Source organism: Equus przewalskii, chromosome 19 (assembly GCF_037783145.1).
Source record: "Equus przewalskii isolate Varuska chromosome 19, EquPr2, whole genome shotgun sequence".
In the NCBI taxonomy this organism is placed as follows: domain Eukaryota; kingdom Metazoa; phylum Chordata; class Mammalia; order Perissodactyla; family Equidae; genus Equus; species Equus przewalskii.
The window spans coordinates 36,942,037-36,960,117 of NC_091849.1; the positions used below are offsets into that span (position 1 = coordinate 36,942,037).

Here is an 18,081-nt window from a genome sequence, read left to right on the forward strand (position 1 = left end):
TTTCCGTGATGTGAGAGTCCCCAGCTCCGGGAATCTGCTCCCCTCTGCAGGGGAGGACCCAGTACCCTGACCGCGCTCTTCAAATCCACTCAGTCAACACAAGGGGTGAGTGACAGCAGCCCAACCCAGGGGCATCTGGCTTAACGGGGACAAATCCTCAAGTCACAGAATGTTCAAGGAGAGAGCAGGGGGACTTTGGTGGGGAACTGCTTCCTGTCATCACCCCACTTCACCCCATGGGAGGCCTGGACTGGCTCTGACCCTGATGCCATTTCCTCGGACTCCAGCTCTGCTCAACTGGGTTGCTTGGGTTTGGTCTCGTGTGGACTGGAGACACAGCAAAGGCCAGGGCACCTCAAAGTAGAGGGTCAGCCCAGAGGCGAATTCTGGACAAGGGAAATGTACCCTCTCCTTGCCCTGGCAAGTCACATAGTCTCCAGTCCTCTATTCCCCGATCTGTGAAATAGGCATGTCACTTGCACCCACCTTCTAGGGTTATTGCGACATTTAAATTCACAAAATAAGATAATGTATTTAAACCAATTAGGACACAATTTGGCCCATGTCCTAAAGACTCGGTAATCTTTAACCGGTTTCCACCCATCATTCCAGGAAAACTGCCCTTTCTCAGCAGATCCCTGGTTCTCACCCTCTGGCCCTCTTTTTCACAACACTAGTTGATACTTGTTTGAATTCTCCTCTCTCAGCTCCCTGACCACGCCCCCTCCTCTTGCTCTCAGCTCTCTCTCTCACCATCTCCTCTTCTTTCTCCTGCTCCTGACCTGTGGCATCTCCCACAAGGCCCCGGGCACCTGACCTCTGCCAACCCCCCCACCCCGAGTCCCTCCGTTCTCCTCTCCCCTTAGCAGAGCACTGCTGTGCCTGTCCCACGGCCACCTACTCTGGCTCCCTGTCACATTTCCCATTTCTGTTGGTGGGACCATCTTCTCTCGCCCCCCAGGCTCCAAACCCTAATGCTCTCTCTGTCTCTTTCACTCCCACATCCAGCTGTTAAGGCCTTTTCAGTCTTCCTTCCACCTCCAATCCCAAAGCAGACCTGGCCGGCCCCTGAGCAAGGCTCTCAGAGTCTTCCTCCAAATGCACCCCACTCACACCACGTCTTGGCCAGCTGGCAGCAGAGCGGTGGGTTAAGAACACAGATTCTAGAGCCAGCCTGCCTGGGTCCAATCCCGGTTCTGCCACTGACTGGCAGTCAGACCCTGGGTGTGTCACTTAACCTCTCTGGGTCTCAGCTTCCTGCCTTGTAAAACGGGGATGGTATTAGTGCCTTTTTCAGAGGAGGTACTAATTGTTGTGAGGATTAATTAGTTCGCATGCATAATACCACGGAAGTGCTACTGGACCTTTGCCATTATTATAATTACCTGTCTGTCCCCTGCCCTGGCCTAGAAGAAACCTAAGAGGGAGGCTTGCCGTGATAGTTCAGTACCGCCACAGCACCCAACACGGTGCTCGGTGCCTGGCTGGCTTGGAAGACACGGCTGCTGGATTCAACCGAATAATTTCTGTGAGGCTTCAAGAGGTGCCTCGGAAGAGAGGAAACGTGGCCTCGTTTTCCTGCACAAGGCCCTCCCTCTCCTGCCCGAGAGGCCTCCCAGACAGTGGCCCCTCTGAGTGGCTGCTGGGTACGTGGGTTACCCTAGGGCTCGGCGGTGGGGAGGCCGCTCGCTTCACAGGCCCGTTGCGTGACATGCCTCGCCCCCTCCATTAATTCTGCTGTCAGTCAGTCACGGGCAATCTGTTCCTGGCTGTGGAGAAGAGCCTGAGCTGCCCAGCCATCCTGGAGGGCGACCGGGCTGGGGCTCAGCCTGGGAGGGGGAGATGCGAGCCTCCTGGGCCCTCCCCACGACCTGCACCCTTCCAACACACCCTCACCTCCTCCAATGGCTGAACAGTGAGCCCAGACCACAGGGCCTGGCTGCCTTCCTTGCCATCCCTGAAAAGGCTGGGTTCTAAGGTGCTGGGATCCTAGGGTTGAGGGTTGTGGGGGGTCAGCTGCACCCCCAACAACCTCTGGGCAGTGGGGCTAGAGATTCCAATTCCTTCCACCCTGTGAGACTTGAATTGCCATGCTCTCACATCCCCAACCTTGAATTTTCCCTCCCTTTTTCTCCATATCTCTCCATTCCAATCATTATTACCATGCCCCTGTCTCCAGCAACTGCCCCCCCCCACCCGACCTTCCAGCCTTCCCTGAGCCCCCTTTAGACTGTACTGCTCCCCACAGACAGTCCTCGCATTCCCCACCACTCTAGGAGCCCCAGGACCCAGCCAGATATGCAACAGGTTCGTTTGGCTGGAATGCCTATTTTGCCTCCAGTCTCATTTTGCACAATTATTTATCTATCTAAAGTAATGTGTGCACATCTGTGTTCCCCATGATCAGACTATAAGCTCCCTGAAGATGGAAATGCATATGGCGCCGGCTCAGTGGCGCAGCGGTTAAGTTCGCACATTCCACTTTGGCAGCCAGGGGTTCGACTGTTTGGATCCCGGGTGTGAACCTATGCACTGCTTATCAAGCCATGCTGTGGTAGGCGTCCCACATATAAAGTAGAGGAAGATGGGCACGGATGTGAGCTCAGGGCCAGTCTTCCTCAGCAAAAAGAGGAGGATTGGCAGTAACTAGTTAGCTCAGGGCTAATCTTCCTCAAAAAAAAAAAAAAAAAAAGATGGACATGTGCAACCTTCCCTTGAAGGCTGCACAGCTGGAGGTGTGGGGTCAATCACAGAGAAGGTGTTTGGTACCACCTGTGGAACCATCTCTGGAACAGACTGTGGCTTCTCTCTCCCCGCCAAGAGGCAGGAAAAGGAGCCACCTCATCTCCTGGATTAGCAGCCTAATAGGGAGGGAGCCAGGGGTACCTGGAGGCCACTCCTCTGCTCATCCTGCCCTGTTCCCCACCTCACACACCCTGTCAGCAGCCACTGTGAGCAGGGTCCCAGGGAGCCCATGCCAATGCCACCAGGCCTGAGGTGTCTGTTCTGACGTCCCAGTGTTCCCGTCAGAGTGGCCAGCAGAGGCCCAGCTTCCTCAAGGCTGCAGGTGAGCCCCCAGCCAGCGTGCCCACCAGCCACAGCAGTCACCAGGAAGTCAGGCTGGGTTCTCATGACTTAAAGCAGACCAATCCCATCCTACGTGCCCCCCCCCTCCCCCGGCACCTACCACAATCTGTAATTATGTGTTTCTCTGTGTTTCTCTGTGTGATTATTGGATTAGTGTCTGCCTCCCGCCCTAGCACATAAACTGCACGAGGTCGGGTGAAGGGTGACGACTGTGTTTTGTTCCCTGCTGACTTCCCAGCATCCAGTGCAGTGCCTGGCACACGGTAGGGAGTCAATAACCATTTGGGGACGAAATGCTGAATTTGGTATTATACACACCAGAGCATTCCTGTGTAGGTTGTTTCACGTGAGCTTCAAAGCAGCCCTATAGGGGTAGGTAGACACTTAAATGCCCCTTTTACAGAGAAGGAAACTGAGGTTCAGACAGGTCAAAGTTTGCCCAGGTTTGACAGAGCTTTCTAGTCACAGAGCCAAGATTAGAAACCAGGTATCTGGTATCTACGCTCAACAATCTACGCTCAAAGATGATGACGACAGCTGATGAGCACTAAGAGTAGGCTTTGTCGCATCAGAAAACTCCACGAGTTCTTTGCGCTCAACCCCTCACCCCCATTTATGGCAACTTGGCTGGCAGAGAGTATCCTGGGATCCTGACTCCCAGAGTGCCTTAACCAGGAGTTGGGGTTGGGGGGACGAGGCCACTTCTGCCTGTACCTAGAGCCACTGTCTCACCCCCTCCTGCCTCTCCACTGGGAACAATGAAAAAGACAGGCTGCTGAGCTCCAGGCCAGGGCACTCCGACACCCACTGGGTAGAATCCCAGCTGCCTCCCACCACCCCCATCCTGGGGAGGTTCCCACCCACAGCGATGCCAGAGTGGGAGGAAAGAGGCGGGACGGGGAGGGGAGGGCTGTGAGGAGATGAAGGGCAGACCCCGCCCACGGAGGTGGAGGGAGTCCTGAGTCCACCCTGAGCAGGACCACTGTGTGCAGCTCCAGGAGGACTGCTCACACCAAGGTGACCCGTGCCTCCCGCACCTGTGCTGTCTCATCTCACCGGTCATAGTCCCCATTGCAGAGGGCTCGCACAGGAATGGAGAAAGTTTGCCAGACTGGGTTTAGGGTGTTCTTCATGACCTCGGTCTTGTGGCAGATGGTGAACCTGGCGAAGAAGAGAGGGAGGCTGTCAGTCAATCCTGAACCCAAAGGAGGCAGAATCCAGGCCCACAGAGGGGCCGCTGGTTAATCTCTTCAGTTGCCAGACGTGGAAACTATGGCTTCAGGAGGTGATGAGCTGCCTGTCACTAGCAGCATCCTTGCCATATGGAGCTCACATTTTAGTGACAGACCATAAAATAAATGAGGAGAAAAAGAGACTATCAGATGTCCCAGAAGCCTGTCCTGCCACATGGAGGGGCAGCCAGGAGCCAGAGTGAGCTGGGGGCAGGGCTGTCCCCCGAGATTTCCCAGTATCTACCCAGCTACCTCCTGGCTTGGAAAGGTCACCCAGGAAAGAGCCTGGGCTCCGCCTGTGCCCACACAGCCTGTGCCATTTCTTCTCTGGCAATTTTCAAGTCAAAATGTCATTCCTGTCACCGCGGCTCAGCGTCTCTCTCCTCTGCTCCTTCTCGCCCACCCACTGGAGTGTGGAGATACGTGTGGGAGACCTCCCCACACACCCAGAGCTGGTGACGAGGGCAGGAACGGGGACGGGGAAGGAGGGCCACAGCTGCCCCTGGCTGGGGCAGGCAGGCAGGGCAGGAAGAGGAGGCTGGGGGGCCAGCAGGAGGGAGACTCAGGAGCAGCAAGGGGGCAGTGAAGGGAGGGAGGTCTGCCCTGTGCAGAAGCCCTCACAAGGCTCCAGAGACCTCCCGCCTGGAACAGCCACGGGGACCTGCTGTGGATGCTCCCAGCTCCCCATCTCTCTGGAACCACTGACTCCTGTCTGCCTCCCTTGCCAGCCAAACTTCACCACCAGGTCTTCTAAGCTATTAGCCTGATTTACTCCCTCCTTGTTTCTTCCTGAACCCTGCGTAGTCTGGTTTCTGTTTCACTCTTGCCTGAAACCTTTCTCTTTGAGCTCCCCAAGCTCCCCCCGCCCCTCACCAAATCCACAAGCCCCTTGACTGCTGCACTTGCCATGGGGGACCAGGCACCATTGGTCCCTGTGGTCATCTTACCACTCAGCTCAATTCATTCTGACACACACACACACACACACACACACACACACTCGGGGCATGGTGTGGGAGAATGTTTACCAGCGGGGTCAGACTGATGTGGGCTTCAGCCCCAGGGCCACCACTCACCAACTGTGCAGCCCTGGGCAAGTGACTTGCTCTCTCTGAGCTTCCCTCTCATTGTAAAATGGCGGTAAGAACAGTAACACTGCCAGGCCCTGTTCTAATGACACGTATTAACTCATTAATCCTCCCAGCACCCCTGTGAGGGCTGTGATGATATCTCCATCGTACACACAAGAAATTGAGCTGCGGGGGTCAGGGCTGCGCTGTCCAGAATGGGAGGCACTAACCACATGTGGCTATTTACATTTAAATTAACTGAAATAAAATGAAATTTAAAATTCAGTTCCTCAGTCGCACTAGCCCTCTTTCAAGTGCTCAACAGCGACGTGTGGCTAATGGTGAGATACAGAACATTTCCATCCTTCCAGAAAGCTCCACTGGGTTAGAGACTTGCCTAAAGTTACACAGCTAATAATTGGCAGGCAGCCCTGCTCTCCATCGTCACATCCTTACCCCCAGATGAGTGATTAGGATTGAAGAAGACAAGGTCGGGGCAGTGCCAGGAGCCCTGTGGATGCTTCCTTCCCTTTCCCTCCTGGCATGGCAGACGTGACATCTCACTCTCCCGGGCCCCTCACTGACCATCCTCCAGTCTTCCTCCTAAGTAGGGGTGTCTCCCAAACCTTCTACTCTCCTCCCCTCAAACCCTGGGTGACCAACCTGCTCTCAACAGTTCAGCCTCTGACCCGCCACCTGCCCATTCTCAGGTGCCCATATACTGGCCACCTCTTGGGTGGGGGCCTCTGGCTTGGTTTCTCCAGCTGCCTTTGGTGTCCCTGCTGGAGAGATCCAGCCCCAGATATACTCCCATCGCCTCCCCCATCTGACCAGCTCCTTTGCCATTTTCAACCCTCCAGGTTCCCAGCCTCTCCACCACCAGGGAGCGGCTGTGACTTCGGTCCCCTGCTGAGTGGGGTCTCCGCACTGCCCTTTTGCCCCCGTCCCCCTCCCCTCCTCCTCCCCTGCATTTCCACAGCGCAGCTTGCGCTCAGCACCTCCCACCTGTTCAACGTGTCAGTCACGAGCCTCTCCCTCTTCCCCGCCCCCTCCCCATCCATCCTACACATGCTCTGCTAGAACAATCACTGCAAACACTTTGCGACACGCCCCTCTCCCTCTCCAAAACCAAAATCCCTCCCTCCCCATGGCCAGCCGGACCTGGCCACCCGGAGCGACCCCGCATGGCCTCGCTAGAGGGGACCCGTGTGGACGTATCCGTGGGCACTCAGAACATTGCTCAGGCCTTTTCCTCCCTCCCTCAAGTCAAGTCAAAGTCAACAAGAATTATTTTAAGAAATCCTGCTGGGAGTCCTTTGCAGAGACAAAGGATCCTTTTGTTATGCAGATGATCACACCTAATTTCCCTTGTTTTGTACCTTCAGGTTTAAAAATCAGCTTTCCCTAGAACTGAAACACACCTCCTCTCCGCCGCTCCCCTGTCCCCCCAACACACACACACACACACACACACACACACACGCTCACACACACACTCACGCACGCATACATGCTCACACTCACAATCACACGCACACACCCAGAATTTCAGAACCAGGGCAAACGTGGCAGAGGCCTTCTGCCCTCTGCCCAGGGCCCACTGGCTCGGCACACGCCTCCTCTCCAGCCCCTGATGACGCTTCCCTGCCCCTCCCCCGTGGACCCATTTCCTTTCTCTCCTTCAAAACCTGCTTCCAAGTCTCCTTCTCCAGCAGCGTTTCTCTAATTAACCTCCCTGGCCCCACCGCTTCTTCCCTTGTTCTGCAGAATCCTGATTCTGGCCATAAGTGGCCGCTGCCTCCCAGAGCTGTAGTGCTTAAAGAGACCGAGGAGACCATCTAATGCAACTGGTTCATTTTACTGATGAGAAAACAGGTCCAGAGAGGGAGCATAACTTGCCCGGGGTCATACAGCAGGTTAGTGGGGAGGATTAGGTCCCCAGACCCTCAACCTAGAATCTGTCCCTCTGTGTACACTGCTGACCTACACTTGCTAACATGTTGTGTGTTTCTGTCATGTCACGTTGTAGGGGTGGGCTTCTAGATCAGGGAGAGGAGAGGAGGAAATGGGGGCTTCAAAGATGTGCGGAGTTTGGAAGGAAGCCTGTGGCAGAGTGTGGGGCCGGGTGGGAAAGAGGGTGCAGATTGCCTCGCCGAGTGTGCAGTGGGGGGACAGGTAGCTGGGGATGTTTGGAGGGCCATGGTGGGGGAGGGCTGGGCTTGGAGATATGGAGTGATTTGTGTGGAAGAAGGAAGGGGCTCTCAGAGGGGCCTCTCACTCCTGCCCTCGCCCTGGTTTTGTGCACTCCCCTACCTCCAGCATACCTAGCACCCACCATTGCCGAGACCCTCAGAATGGCACCACTGGCTCGCAGGCTGCTCCCACGCCCACCACCCCATCCCTGGGCCAGGGCACCACCCTGGAGCCTCTGACTTCCACCCGAGCCCCCTGCCCTCTCTAGAGCAGGAGCCCCAGGGTGGTACCCGGAAGAGGTGGCCCAGGCCACCCCACTTGGCAAGTCACCACAACCCCGTCCAGCCCCAACCCCAAAAGGGGAGTGAAGTGTTGCCAGAGAACTCACGTTCCATCTTCGTTGCTTCTGTAGAACACCAAGAAGGGGTCAGACTTCCCAAAGAAATCTTTCTTGTCCAGCTTGTTGGCACAGAACTGCATTGTGGCGACATCCTGGTGGGTGGGAGGGAGAACAGGGGTGTGAGGCAGGAGGAGGCTGGAGGGCGCCCCAGTCCCTGTGGAAACACAGCCTCAGGGCCCTGGAAAACCTGAGGCTTCAGAGCACCAGGCTGGTTAGAGAGGATAGCAGCTTATGTGTGCCCCACACCGACTTGGGGACAGGCCCTGGGCTGACACTTCGGGAGGTGGGACGTTCAAGGTTAGGCATCACCAGTAACTCTCGAGAGGCCCACCCAACTCTCTAAGGCAGATGTAGCTGGACCATGACCCGTCTCACAGCTGAGGAGCCCAAGGCTCTGAGCAGGAGTAAGTCCCCCAAGTTCGCCAGGCAGAGCGCTGGGCTTCTGACTCCCCTGATGGCCAGTTCAGGGCCGCGCTCACCCAACACAGCCCTAGAGCACAAAGAAGTTACCCAGGCCTTGGTGAGGATGGCTGGACCCCTCCCCTCCCACGGTCCCAGCCCCTCAGCTCTGTGGCAGGCAGGGCTTTGGGCAGAGATGCCCCCACATCCTCCCCTCCACCCCGCCCCGTGCGGCCTCTTCAACCTGAAAGCTCTGAATCCTGACAAAGCAGCTGCCAACTGGCCAGAGCTCAGCACTCTGTCCTCAGGTCCCTGGGGCCTGGCCTGCCCTCGAGGGCCAGAGCCTGTCGGGAAGTCACCTAGCTCCCTCACGCTGCCCCCTTCCTCTCAGTGGGGAAGAGAGTCTATAGAAATCAGTGTCCTACAGCCCAGTGAGGACCAAAATGGCAGCAGAGATGAAGATGCAACCTCCCACAAGCTTGAAGGACATGGTCAAAGCTTGGGGAGTGGGTACGGTATAATAGTTAGGAATATGGTCACTGGAGCCAGGCTGCCTGCTTCAGTTCCATCCCTCACTAGCTGTGTGACACAGGGCAAGTTACTCACCCTCCCTGTGCTCAGTTTCTTCACTATAAAATGGGGGTACTGGCAGTGCCTACCTCATAGACTTGTTGTGAGGATGAAAGGAGTTAATATGAGTACAGTGCTGAGAACAGTGTCTGGCACATACTAAGGCTGTGTGTGCAAGCTATTATGATTATCTGGCCTCTTCCGCCCCCCCCCACACATACAGTGGGGGCCTCTGTCCCTGCCCCACCCCCACCCCCCCCACCTCACACCCCTCCCCTCAAGGAATCTGACAACAGCAAGCAGAACATCCCTCCATTCGCTCATTCATTCATTCATTCAACAAACACTTATTAGATACCATCTGCGCTGGCTGGTCACTGAGCTCATGGTTTTATGTCCTTATCACATCTAACCCTCAAGAGAATCCTTTGTCGCTTTTTACAAATGAGGAAGCTGGGGGTCAGAGAAGCTGGGTAACCTGCCCAAGATCCCCAGCTGGTCACTGGCAGAGCGAAAATCTGACACGTGTGAACTGATTTCGAAGTCACGCCTCCTCTAGCACACGGCTCCGCCTCCCGGAGAGAGCACATCGCAGTTCCCGAGGCCGGTTCCCCATTTCCTGGGACTCCGGCTCTGGGAGAGAATGGGCAGGGGCGCTGGGCCGTGGCTGCCCTGGGTCGGAAGTGCCTCCTGCAGGAAGGGTCGGAGGAGGCAGTGCGGAGGGACGGTGGCCACACACGAGGTGCCCGGATGATGACGGCTTTCGTGACGTCCCTCATCATCGCCCACCTGAGAGGGAGAAGGAGGCTCCCCTGGGGGCTTCCAGGAACCTCCTGAGAAATCTAGGGCTTCAGACCTGGCCTAAGAGAACGGCTGACGTTCTGAGCACTTACTAGACGCGGGCTCTGTGTTAAGCCTTCTCGCTACAGACATCGTTTCATTGACTCCTCATAACAGCCGTAGGAAGTAACTCCTCTACTCTCCCCATTTATCAGATGAGGAAACTGAGGCTTTTAGAGGTTGCCACACACCCAAGGCCCCGCGGTGGGTAACCAGGCAGTTAGACTTCAGGTCTTTCTGTCTCACCCTCCCAGAAAGATCTCAAGTCACTGTCTCTCCCCAGGAGAAAGTTCCAATCCATCCCACGCTGGAGGGAGGGAGCACTTTAAATGCCTCCCTGGGAAGCCCCATCCCACCACCTAGAAAAAGGAGGAGGCCGAGGAGCTGCTGGGCTCCTCCCAGAACTAGCTATTTAGTTTGCGGGGCCCAGAGGAAAGGGAAAATGTGGGATCCTTTGTTAAAAAGTAATAAGAGGGGCTGGCCCTGTGGCTGAGTGGTTAAGTTCTCGCGCTCCGCTGCAGGCAGCCCAGTGTTTCGTTGGTTCGAATCCTGGGCATGGACATGGCACTGCTCATCAGGCCACGCTGAGGCAGGGTCCCACATGCCACAACTAGAAGGACCCACAACGAAGAATATACAACTACGTACCGGGGGGCTTTGGGGAGAAAAAGGAAAAAAATAAAATCTTTAAAAAAAAAAAGGTAATAAGAAATTTCAAGACAGTGACAGCAGAGCATTAAACCAAGCAAAGGCCCTTGTGATTGCCCAGGTCGCATACCCATCGGGCCGGGCCTGGCTCCTCCCTACAGAGGCAGCCGGCAGTGGCATCAGAAAACACTGAGGGGACCGGACTCTGCTGAGGAGAGCAATGGGGACAGCCTGAGCAAGGAACCCAAAGCTCTGAGATCTAGTTAGTCCCAGCCGTCCCTCAAGCTCTCTGAGCCTCAGTTTCCTCATCTGTAAAGTGACGTGCTGGGCAGGATGACCACCGCTGTTCTTTTAAAGCTGGGCAGTTTAGGCTTCAGTGCCGAGGCCACAGGGAGCATACTGGGACGGGGCGGCAGCTGCGGAAGGCTGGCACTCAGGGGACAGTGGGGAACCCAGGGCCCCTCCAGCCTCCCAAGGACATGAGCTTGGTTGTGTCTCCAGATGTGGCCCCACATATCTGGAGGTCACCTGTGTGACACCTGCACCTGAATGAACACAGGTGAGTCGCATGTGACAACCTGTACCGGTTAACCATACACACATACATTTGCAACAACCAAGACAGAGGCCACAAAATCCAGGGGTGGAAGCTCTTCGTTTCGCTTCCTGGGAGAACCCCTCGAGGCCCTGCAATCAGGAAGGGGAGTAGGAACGTTAGAAAAAAATTAATGCAGAACTTAATGGACCACAACTGCCAGGTCCCTTCAGTGCTCCAGTGGGAGGGCCAACGTCCCACAGAGCACCTGACTGGGAGAGAAGTACCACAGAGCCAAGGCCACCTGGTTGGACCCCACCTCTGCCACCTACCAGCTGAGCAGCCTGGGGCAAGCAACTTAACCTGAGTCTCGGTGTTCTCCTCTGGATAAATGGAGTAATAATGCACCCGTGAGCCTATTGGGAAGACCAGAGGAGATGGCCTATGTTAAGTGCCAGTCCATGGTGCTAAGCAGAGAGCAGCTGTAAGAATGGGAGCCAACACTTGCAGAGTGCCATCTACTGCTGGGATGACCCACATTAAATTGCCAACATTCAACACTTGTTTACCTACAAAAATGGCAATGTAATAAAGTTCTACTTAATATGCGCCAGGCACTGCTTTTCCTTCTATTTATTCATTTAATCCTATCAACAACCCCAAGAGGTAGGTGCTATTATTCTCATTTTAAAGATGAGAAAACTGAGGCACAGAGAGGTGAACACCCTTGCCCGAAGCCACACAGCTGGTAAAAGGAGAAGCTGGGACTGGAACAAGACAATCTGGCTCCAAAGATTAATAACTGAGGTTCCAAATGATGACCCCCAAATCATCAAGATAAGTTTAATTATGTTCTGTAGCCTCAGTTTGAGAAGTCAGAGAAGTGTGAAATCCATTTTACAAAGGCCTCCTCCACGCAAACTAGTTAAAATAAAAAAAAAAAAAAAGACTGGCTCTGAAATTCAGCTAACTGGAAAAATCCGCTAGCGAGCCACCCCTTATTCCCACTGATGGCAAATACCTGAGGCTTTGTTGGGGGCTTATGGTGTTGCTCAACTTGATCTGCCCTTCCTAACACAATCTAGACCCAGGGACATTCTCCAAACCCCATTATGATAATCTGTATTGTTGTGCCATTGTGAATCCACGGGAATAAGACAGATCTTCAGAGAGATATCTAGGCTGTAACCAAGGCAAAGTGCCCCCTGATGGATGCACACCTGATGTGGAGTCCTTGAGACAAGTTGTCTGGGGACTGTGTTTTGAAGGTGGCTCTGAATTATACCAACAGTCATATGAACATGGCTCTGACTGTGCCCCTTAAATGAGGGTTAGTGAATGGATGGATTGTTGGTGTAGTGTGAGCCCAGGAAGAGGCTGGGGAAGCGGCATTATGATGGACCGGGCCAGCAGGATTCGGGAGCAGCAAATTCTGGCTGAGGGTCAGAGGTCATGCTGTTCGACAGCCTCAACCTGAGGGTGGGGCTCTCTGAGCACATGAAAAGCTGTTCCCAAACCAGAAGCGTCTCTGAAATCAACTGCAGAGAAGATAAAGCAGCTCCTGCAATATATAATTTCCTGCAATTTCTGCCTTTTCACCCTATCCTTTAAAAAAACATATTAAGTTCTTCTAAAACAGCAGGATTGCCTCAATTTGCATCTCTCAGCATGTTAATCAGGCTGCTTGGGAGGCCACAGTGAACAATCTTTCAATCCAGGGGGGCCTGGCCCACTCTAGCACATAGCTCTCCCTGACTCAGAAGAGGGCTGTGGAGGTCAGAGGTCAGGTCCGGAGGTCAGCAGGTGGGCTGAAGGCCAGGAGAGGGTGGCAAGGCCCAGGAGGGGAGAATGGAAGGCTGCTCTGGTTTGGGTCTTGCTAGCACCCCCCAGGGTTAGAACCAGAATAAGGAGAGTGAAAAATGTAAGGGGTGTCAAATATCTCAGTAATCAAAATAAAAATTTTAATGTGATATTTTGAAAAATCAAAATCAATGCAAAAATCCACGATAAATAAAATATCAAAAATTTAAATAAAGCCATTTTACAAATGAAGAAACTAAGGCGCAGAAAGGTCAAGTAACTTGTCCAGGGTCACAGAGCTGGTGAGCAATGGCACTTAGTCTGGATCCAGAGTCCAAGTTCTTAAACACTTTGCCCTGCTGCTCACAAGCCCACGTGGAGGTCAGGCTGGTTCTTCTCTGCCATCTTAACGACCGACTTCTTCAACAATCCACTCAGCTGTGCATCCGTTGATTTGGTCATTCAAGGCTGAAAACTCCAGTTGGCCATTTTCCCTCCCACTCATTAAGCCTGTGTGTCTAGGATACTAACCAAAATCCACCAACTAAAGTTCAAAAGAAAAATGGAGCCATTCGGCTACGAGGATGTTCACTGCAGTATTAATTATATTCTTTCCTCTAAGAGAATAGATTCAATAAACTATGGCCCATCCATACAACAGAGAAATAATATGCAGCTATTGGATACATGTTTTCCAAGAATATCTAATGACATGGGAAAATAAATCAGGACACCATATTCTACTAATTATAAGAAAAAACTCTATACACGTACACCCAGAAAAGAGGCTTGGAGGAAACGCATTAAAACGTCAACAGTGATTGTCTCTGGGTGATTTTTCTATTTTTTGCATTTCCAACTTGTCCACAATGAACATGTCATTGTTTTAGCATGAGGAAAAATATTTTTGTTTGGTTTGGTTTGAACGAAAGAAATGATTTCTAAGACCCAAAAACTATGAACTAATTTTTAAAAGAGTGATGTTTGCATGCTGGTCACTCACATGCTGGACACACAGCCGTGTAGCCACAACATGAGTCTTCACTAAACATCACCCTGCATCCCTTTGAGTCTCAGAAAACCTTTGCCACTTTCCCCCATTTCACTTTACCTCTATTCCCTGGACACTGGGCTCTCCCTGAAGCTTGTCTTTAGAACCATGAGAGCTCTGATTTCGTCAGTATTCAAGGCTGGTAATCTCCCGTTACAAGGTTCTGCACAATCTTGCCCTCACTCCCACCTACCCCCTCGCCTCTCTGACATCACTCACCACTCTTCCCCTGCCCCAGTGCCTTTGCATGGCCTGTTCTGTCTGCCTGGCCCCATCTTCCCCCAGATAGCTGCAAGGGCTCATTCTCTCGCCTGTATGTTTTTTGGCATATTATATAGTATTATCCACAAATTTTCCTCCAGGATAGTAAAGAGTGCTATGAAATGTTTGTTATAAAAAAGAGGCAATGGGTCTGACAGGCTTGAGAACCACCGCTGTACTGTGATTGCTGGTTGGCATTTCTGTCTCTCCCAGTAAATTGGAAACTCTGGGAGGGCAAGGACTGAGTCAAAGCATATTTGCTGCAATGAAATGAGTACACGAGCAGGCTGGGATATCTAAGGGGTGGGGGGCAGGTGCATCATGACGCTCAACTCCCTTGGCTTATGAGTGGTGAGGCACACTCTTGCCCGTGTGTGCGGGGACCTGACTGGGAGGCGGTGAGGATGTGCTCTCCTGAGCCAGGAAGTCCTGAATCCAGAGAGAGGCAGGTCTGGGTGCCTGGCAGGCCCAGGGGAAGCCAAGGGTTTGGGAAGAGGAGGGCAAGGAGCTCCCCTGGCCACGTTGGCAACACCCCTTGCCTCTCTCCAGAAGCCCAGCCACTTGCCATGCCTGCTAAAGGCTACTGGCCCTACAAAGACCACAAGGCCCACGGCTGCTCCACGGACAACAAGGCTCGTGGCTCCGTGGGTGCAGGAAAGACTTCCTGAGGATTAGCAGTCCAAGAACCCCAGCAATCTTAGGCCACTTCAACCTCTCTGCATCTATAAACCCAGGTCACTCACACCTCCCCAGCCCTGCAGTGAGAACCAAACAAACTGTAAACATGAGTCTCCTGAGCTATGAGGACTACGCAAATGTCAGTCAGTGTCACATGGAATAACAACAGTTTACTGCTGAGCAAAGTTAGATCTCTGGTGATTCCGAGGCCCTTCAGGAGCCTAGGCTCATCGCTGTCAACATTAAGCACCACTGAACAGTATTTTGGATCTTTCCAGTAAGCTGGAACTTTCTCGGTATTTAAAGTCTAGATGTGCGAGGCTTTTCTATACCCTCTCACAGCCTGCAGGTGACCCACTGGAATCCACTGTCCCCCTTTGCCGCCCATGCCATCCCCACGGACAAAAGACGAGTGAGGTTTGTCTGCCTGCAGAAAGTATTCATTCGAGCAGGAAGCCCAGCCCTGGGGAAAAACCATCTCTCGGACTCCACCCTCTTCCTTTGATCCTCCCACCGAACGCCGGGCTGCAGCGACAGAAGCTGAGCCGTTCCGAGGTAATTATTTTAATTCAGCCAGATGCTGGGATTAGTCTCTTTTCCTCACAAGTATTCTAGGGAAAGTCAGAACTCAGCCAAAGAGGCCCCAAAAGAGGAGCTGACGATCGGGAGGAAGGGAGGGAGCCGTCCTCCCCCAGCGGCTTAACGGAAGCGGCCGCCCTCCCTGGGTGACGGAGGGGAGGGAGGAGGGGGGGAAGAGGAGGACGGAGGGGCCTGATAGTATTAAACGCCGGCTGTTTGCCAATCCCAGAAACCTAGACCAATCATAGCGCCCAGCACTGCCTAGAGCTTTAGGATTTCCACAGCACTTTCACTTACATTAGCTTATTTAATTATAAACTAGGGGGGAAGTCACCTGCTCAGCTGGAAGCTGGGAGGAAACCGAATTTAGGCTTCAAGGAACTCAGATTCAGCCTTCCCCCAGCACCCACGAGGAGCCACAGCACCGTCGCCTTCGTGATCTCCTTTAATCCTCACAGCAACCCTATCAGCCCCAACATACAGGTGGAGAAACTGAGGCTCAGGGAGCTTCAACAGGAGCTCTGTTCTACATGGCAGCTGCGTTCTTTCCCTTGTCTGAGTTCCAGCAGCATCCAGATCCTCAGCACACACGGGAGTTTTCATAATCATCTGCTACGCAACATTTGGTCTGTGCTTCCGATTCCGTCAGTCCCAGATTCGTGATAGATCCTCCGAGAGCACCTACTGTGCGCCGAGCCCTCTGCTGGGTGGGGACATCAGGGAGGTCTGCTCCTACTGTCAAGTTCCTCTCGACTCTCTGAGCTGAAGAGACGAGGAGAGAAACCAGACCGAGCAGCTGCGTAGGAGTTGATTTGATCACTGCTGTGCTGCCCTGTCCTGTCAATTCTGTGTCTAATTCTCCAACTGGAAGCCCCTGAAAGCAGAGTTTGGAAGGCCACAACCTCGTGGTTAAAGACCCTAGCTCAAGAACCAGACTGCCAGGGTTCAAAATCCCTTCTACTCAGTGGCTGTGTGCCCTTGGGCAGGTCACTTAACTTCTCTGTAAAATGAGGACCATAATATATCAGATATTATAGTATACCATACTACTAATACATCAGATAAATAAATCGATACATGTAAACCACTTAGCATAGTGTGTGGCTCAGAATAATTGCTCAATTAATATTGGCTACACCATGATACTTCTAGCCCAGCAGTTCTCAAAGTATGGCCCAGGAACCCTGGGGGTTCCAGGAGATCAAAGCTATTTTCATAGTAATGCTAATAAAACGTGGAGTTTTCTAGAGGTTACCTAACAGTGATATCACAACAGATTGTTTGTGGAAGCCGATATAAGAATCCAGCTCTCTTATGTGCAGCCAACATTAAAAAGAGTTACAACAATGTAAAGTAAGGCCTTCGTCTCACTAACAGACTTTTGTTCTGGAAAATATTTTTTCAGAAAAGACGTTAGGGACCAGTCCGGTGGCACAGCAGCTAAGTTTGCGTGTTCTGCTTTGGCAGCCTGGGGTTCACAGGTTGGGATGCCGGGTGTGGACCTAGGCTCCATTTGGCAAGCCATGCTGTGGCAGGCGTCCCACGTATAAAGTAGAGGAAGATGGGCACAGACATTAGCTCAGGGCCAGTCTTCCTCAGCAACAAAAGAGGAGGATTGGCGGTAGATGTTAGCTCAGGGCTAATTGTCCTCAAAACTTTAAAAATTTTAAAAAAAGATGTTATTTCTGTTAACATGTAATGGGTTAAACTATTGCTATTTTTAAATATAATACATAATTTGAATTTTTTTCTCAGTTTTAATTTCTAATATAGCAAATACTGATAGCTAATGGCTGCAATAGTTGTACTGACTTCCCAGGAAGGTCAGAAAATCTTGTTTCTCCTCATCCCTCCCTCCACCTGAGCTGGACTCAGCCCCACGGGAAACTGGGTTTCCAGGTTACCCCAGCCTTCGTCTCGTGCTCACACTCTGTCACTGCCTCCTCCTCTTCTCCCCAGGACCCACCATGTCCCACCCATGGCTCCTAATTAACCTAAGAGGCATGCAAACCTGGGTGGTTTGGGGGAATGAGCCCACGGTTTTAGAATCAGGCTGACCTTATCGCAGACTCCAGCTCCCCACACACACACATACCCCCAACCACACTCTCTCAGCCCCATGCAGGGTGTCACCTTACTCCAGAGCTAAAAGTGAAAAATGACAACTAAATGCCAAGCGCCCAGGCTCCAAGACTGAAAAGGCCCTGCTGCTGCCAGTGTTGGTGCCAAGTCTCGGCTCAAGGACACGTGAGCGGTGGCCGTGATGTGAGTAGAAGGAGCCCTGGCATGGGAGCCAGGGGACCAGGGCTCCCGGCCTAGCTCTGCTGACTGTGGGTGAGTTCCTTCCCCTCTCTGGGCCTCAGTCTGCTCAGCTGTACAAAGGGAAGGCGCCGTCTAGCTCTGATGTTATAGAATTCTATGACAGCCACGTCAGACTGAGGAGCCCTTCTTCCCCCACCTCCCTCCAAGGGCAACACATGGTCCTGGGGTCACAGGGAGGCCAGCCTGCCCACATCACTGCTCATCCCCCCCACCCCACCAAGTCCTGTCCTAGAGTCCCTCTGCCACTCACCCTACAGTTGCTGAGCTCCTCAGCGGACAGGATGATGGTGCCACATTTCTTCCCTGGGACACCACTGGGAGAGGAGAAGATGGAAGAGTGGAGAGTCAGACAAAGACAGAGACAAGAGCCTGCACACTCCCGGGCTCAGGCCCTCCTCATCCTCCCCTCACCCCAC

The 18,081-nt window shown here is 53.1% G+C and overlaps 1 protein-coding gene and 1 long non-coding RNA gene across 3 annotated transcripts in view; one reads left to right on the forward strand and one right to left on the reverse strand.

Annotated features, from left to right (window-relative positions):
• Nucleotides 1–18,081, reverse strand: part of CPNE5 (copine 5) — an 86,036-nt gene that overhangs the window by 25,652 nt on the left and 42,303 nt on the right. For both annotated transcript variants that reach the window (XM_070584482.1, XM_070584481.1), the window contains 3 exons: nucleotides 17,916–17,979; nucleotides 7,971–8,074; nucleotides 4,144–4,248 (listed from right to left, as the gene is read on the reverse strand). In XM_070584482.1, coding sequence (XP_070440583.1) covers nucleotides 4,144–4,248; nucleotides 7,971–8,074; nucleotides 17,916–17,979 — 273 coding nt within the window. The remainder of the gene's footprint in view (nucleotides 1–4,143; nucleotides 4,249–7,970; nucleotides 8,075–17,915; nucleotides 17,980–18,081) is intronic.
• Nucleotides 15,255–16,687, forward strand: LOC139077310 (uncharacterized). The gene is made up of 2 exons (XR_011529710.1): nucleotides 15,255–15,319; nucleotides 15,666–16,687. It is a non-coding gene; the product is annotated as an uncharacterized lncRNA (long non-coding RNA).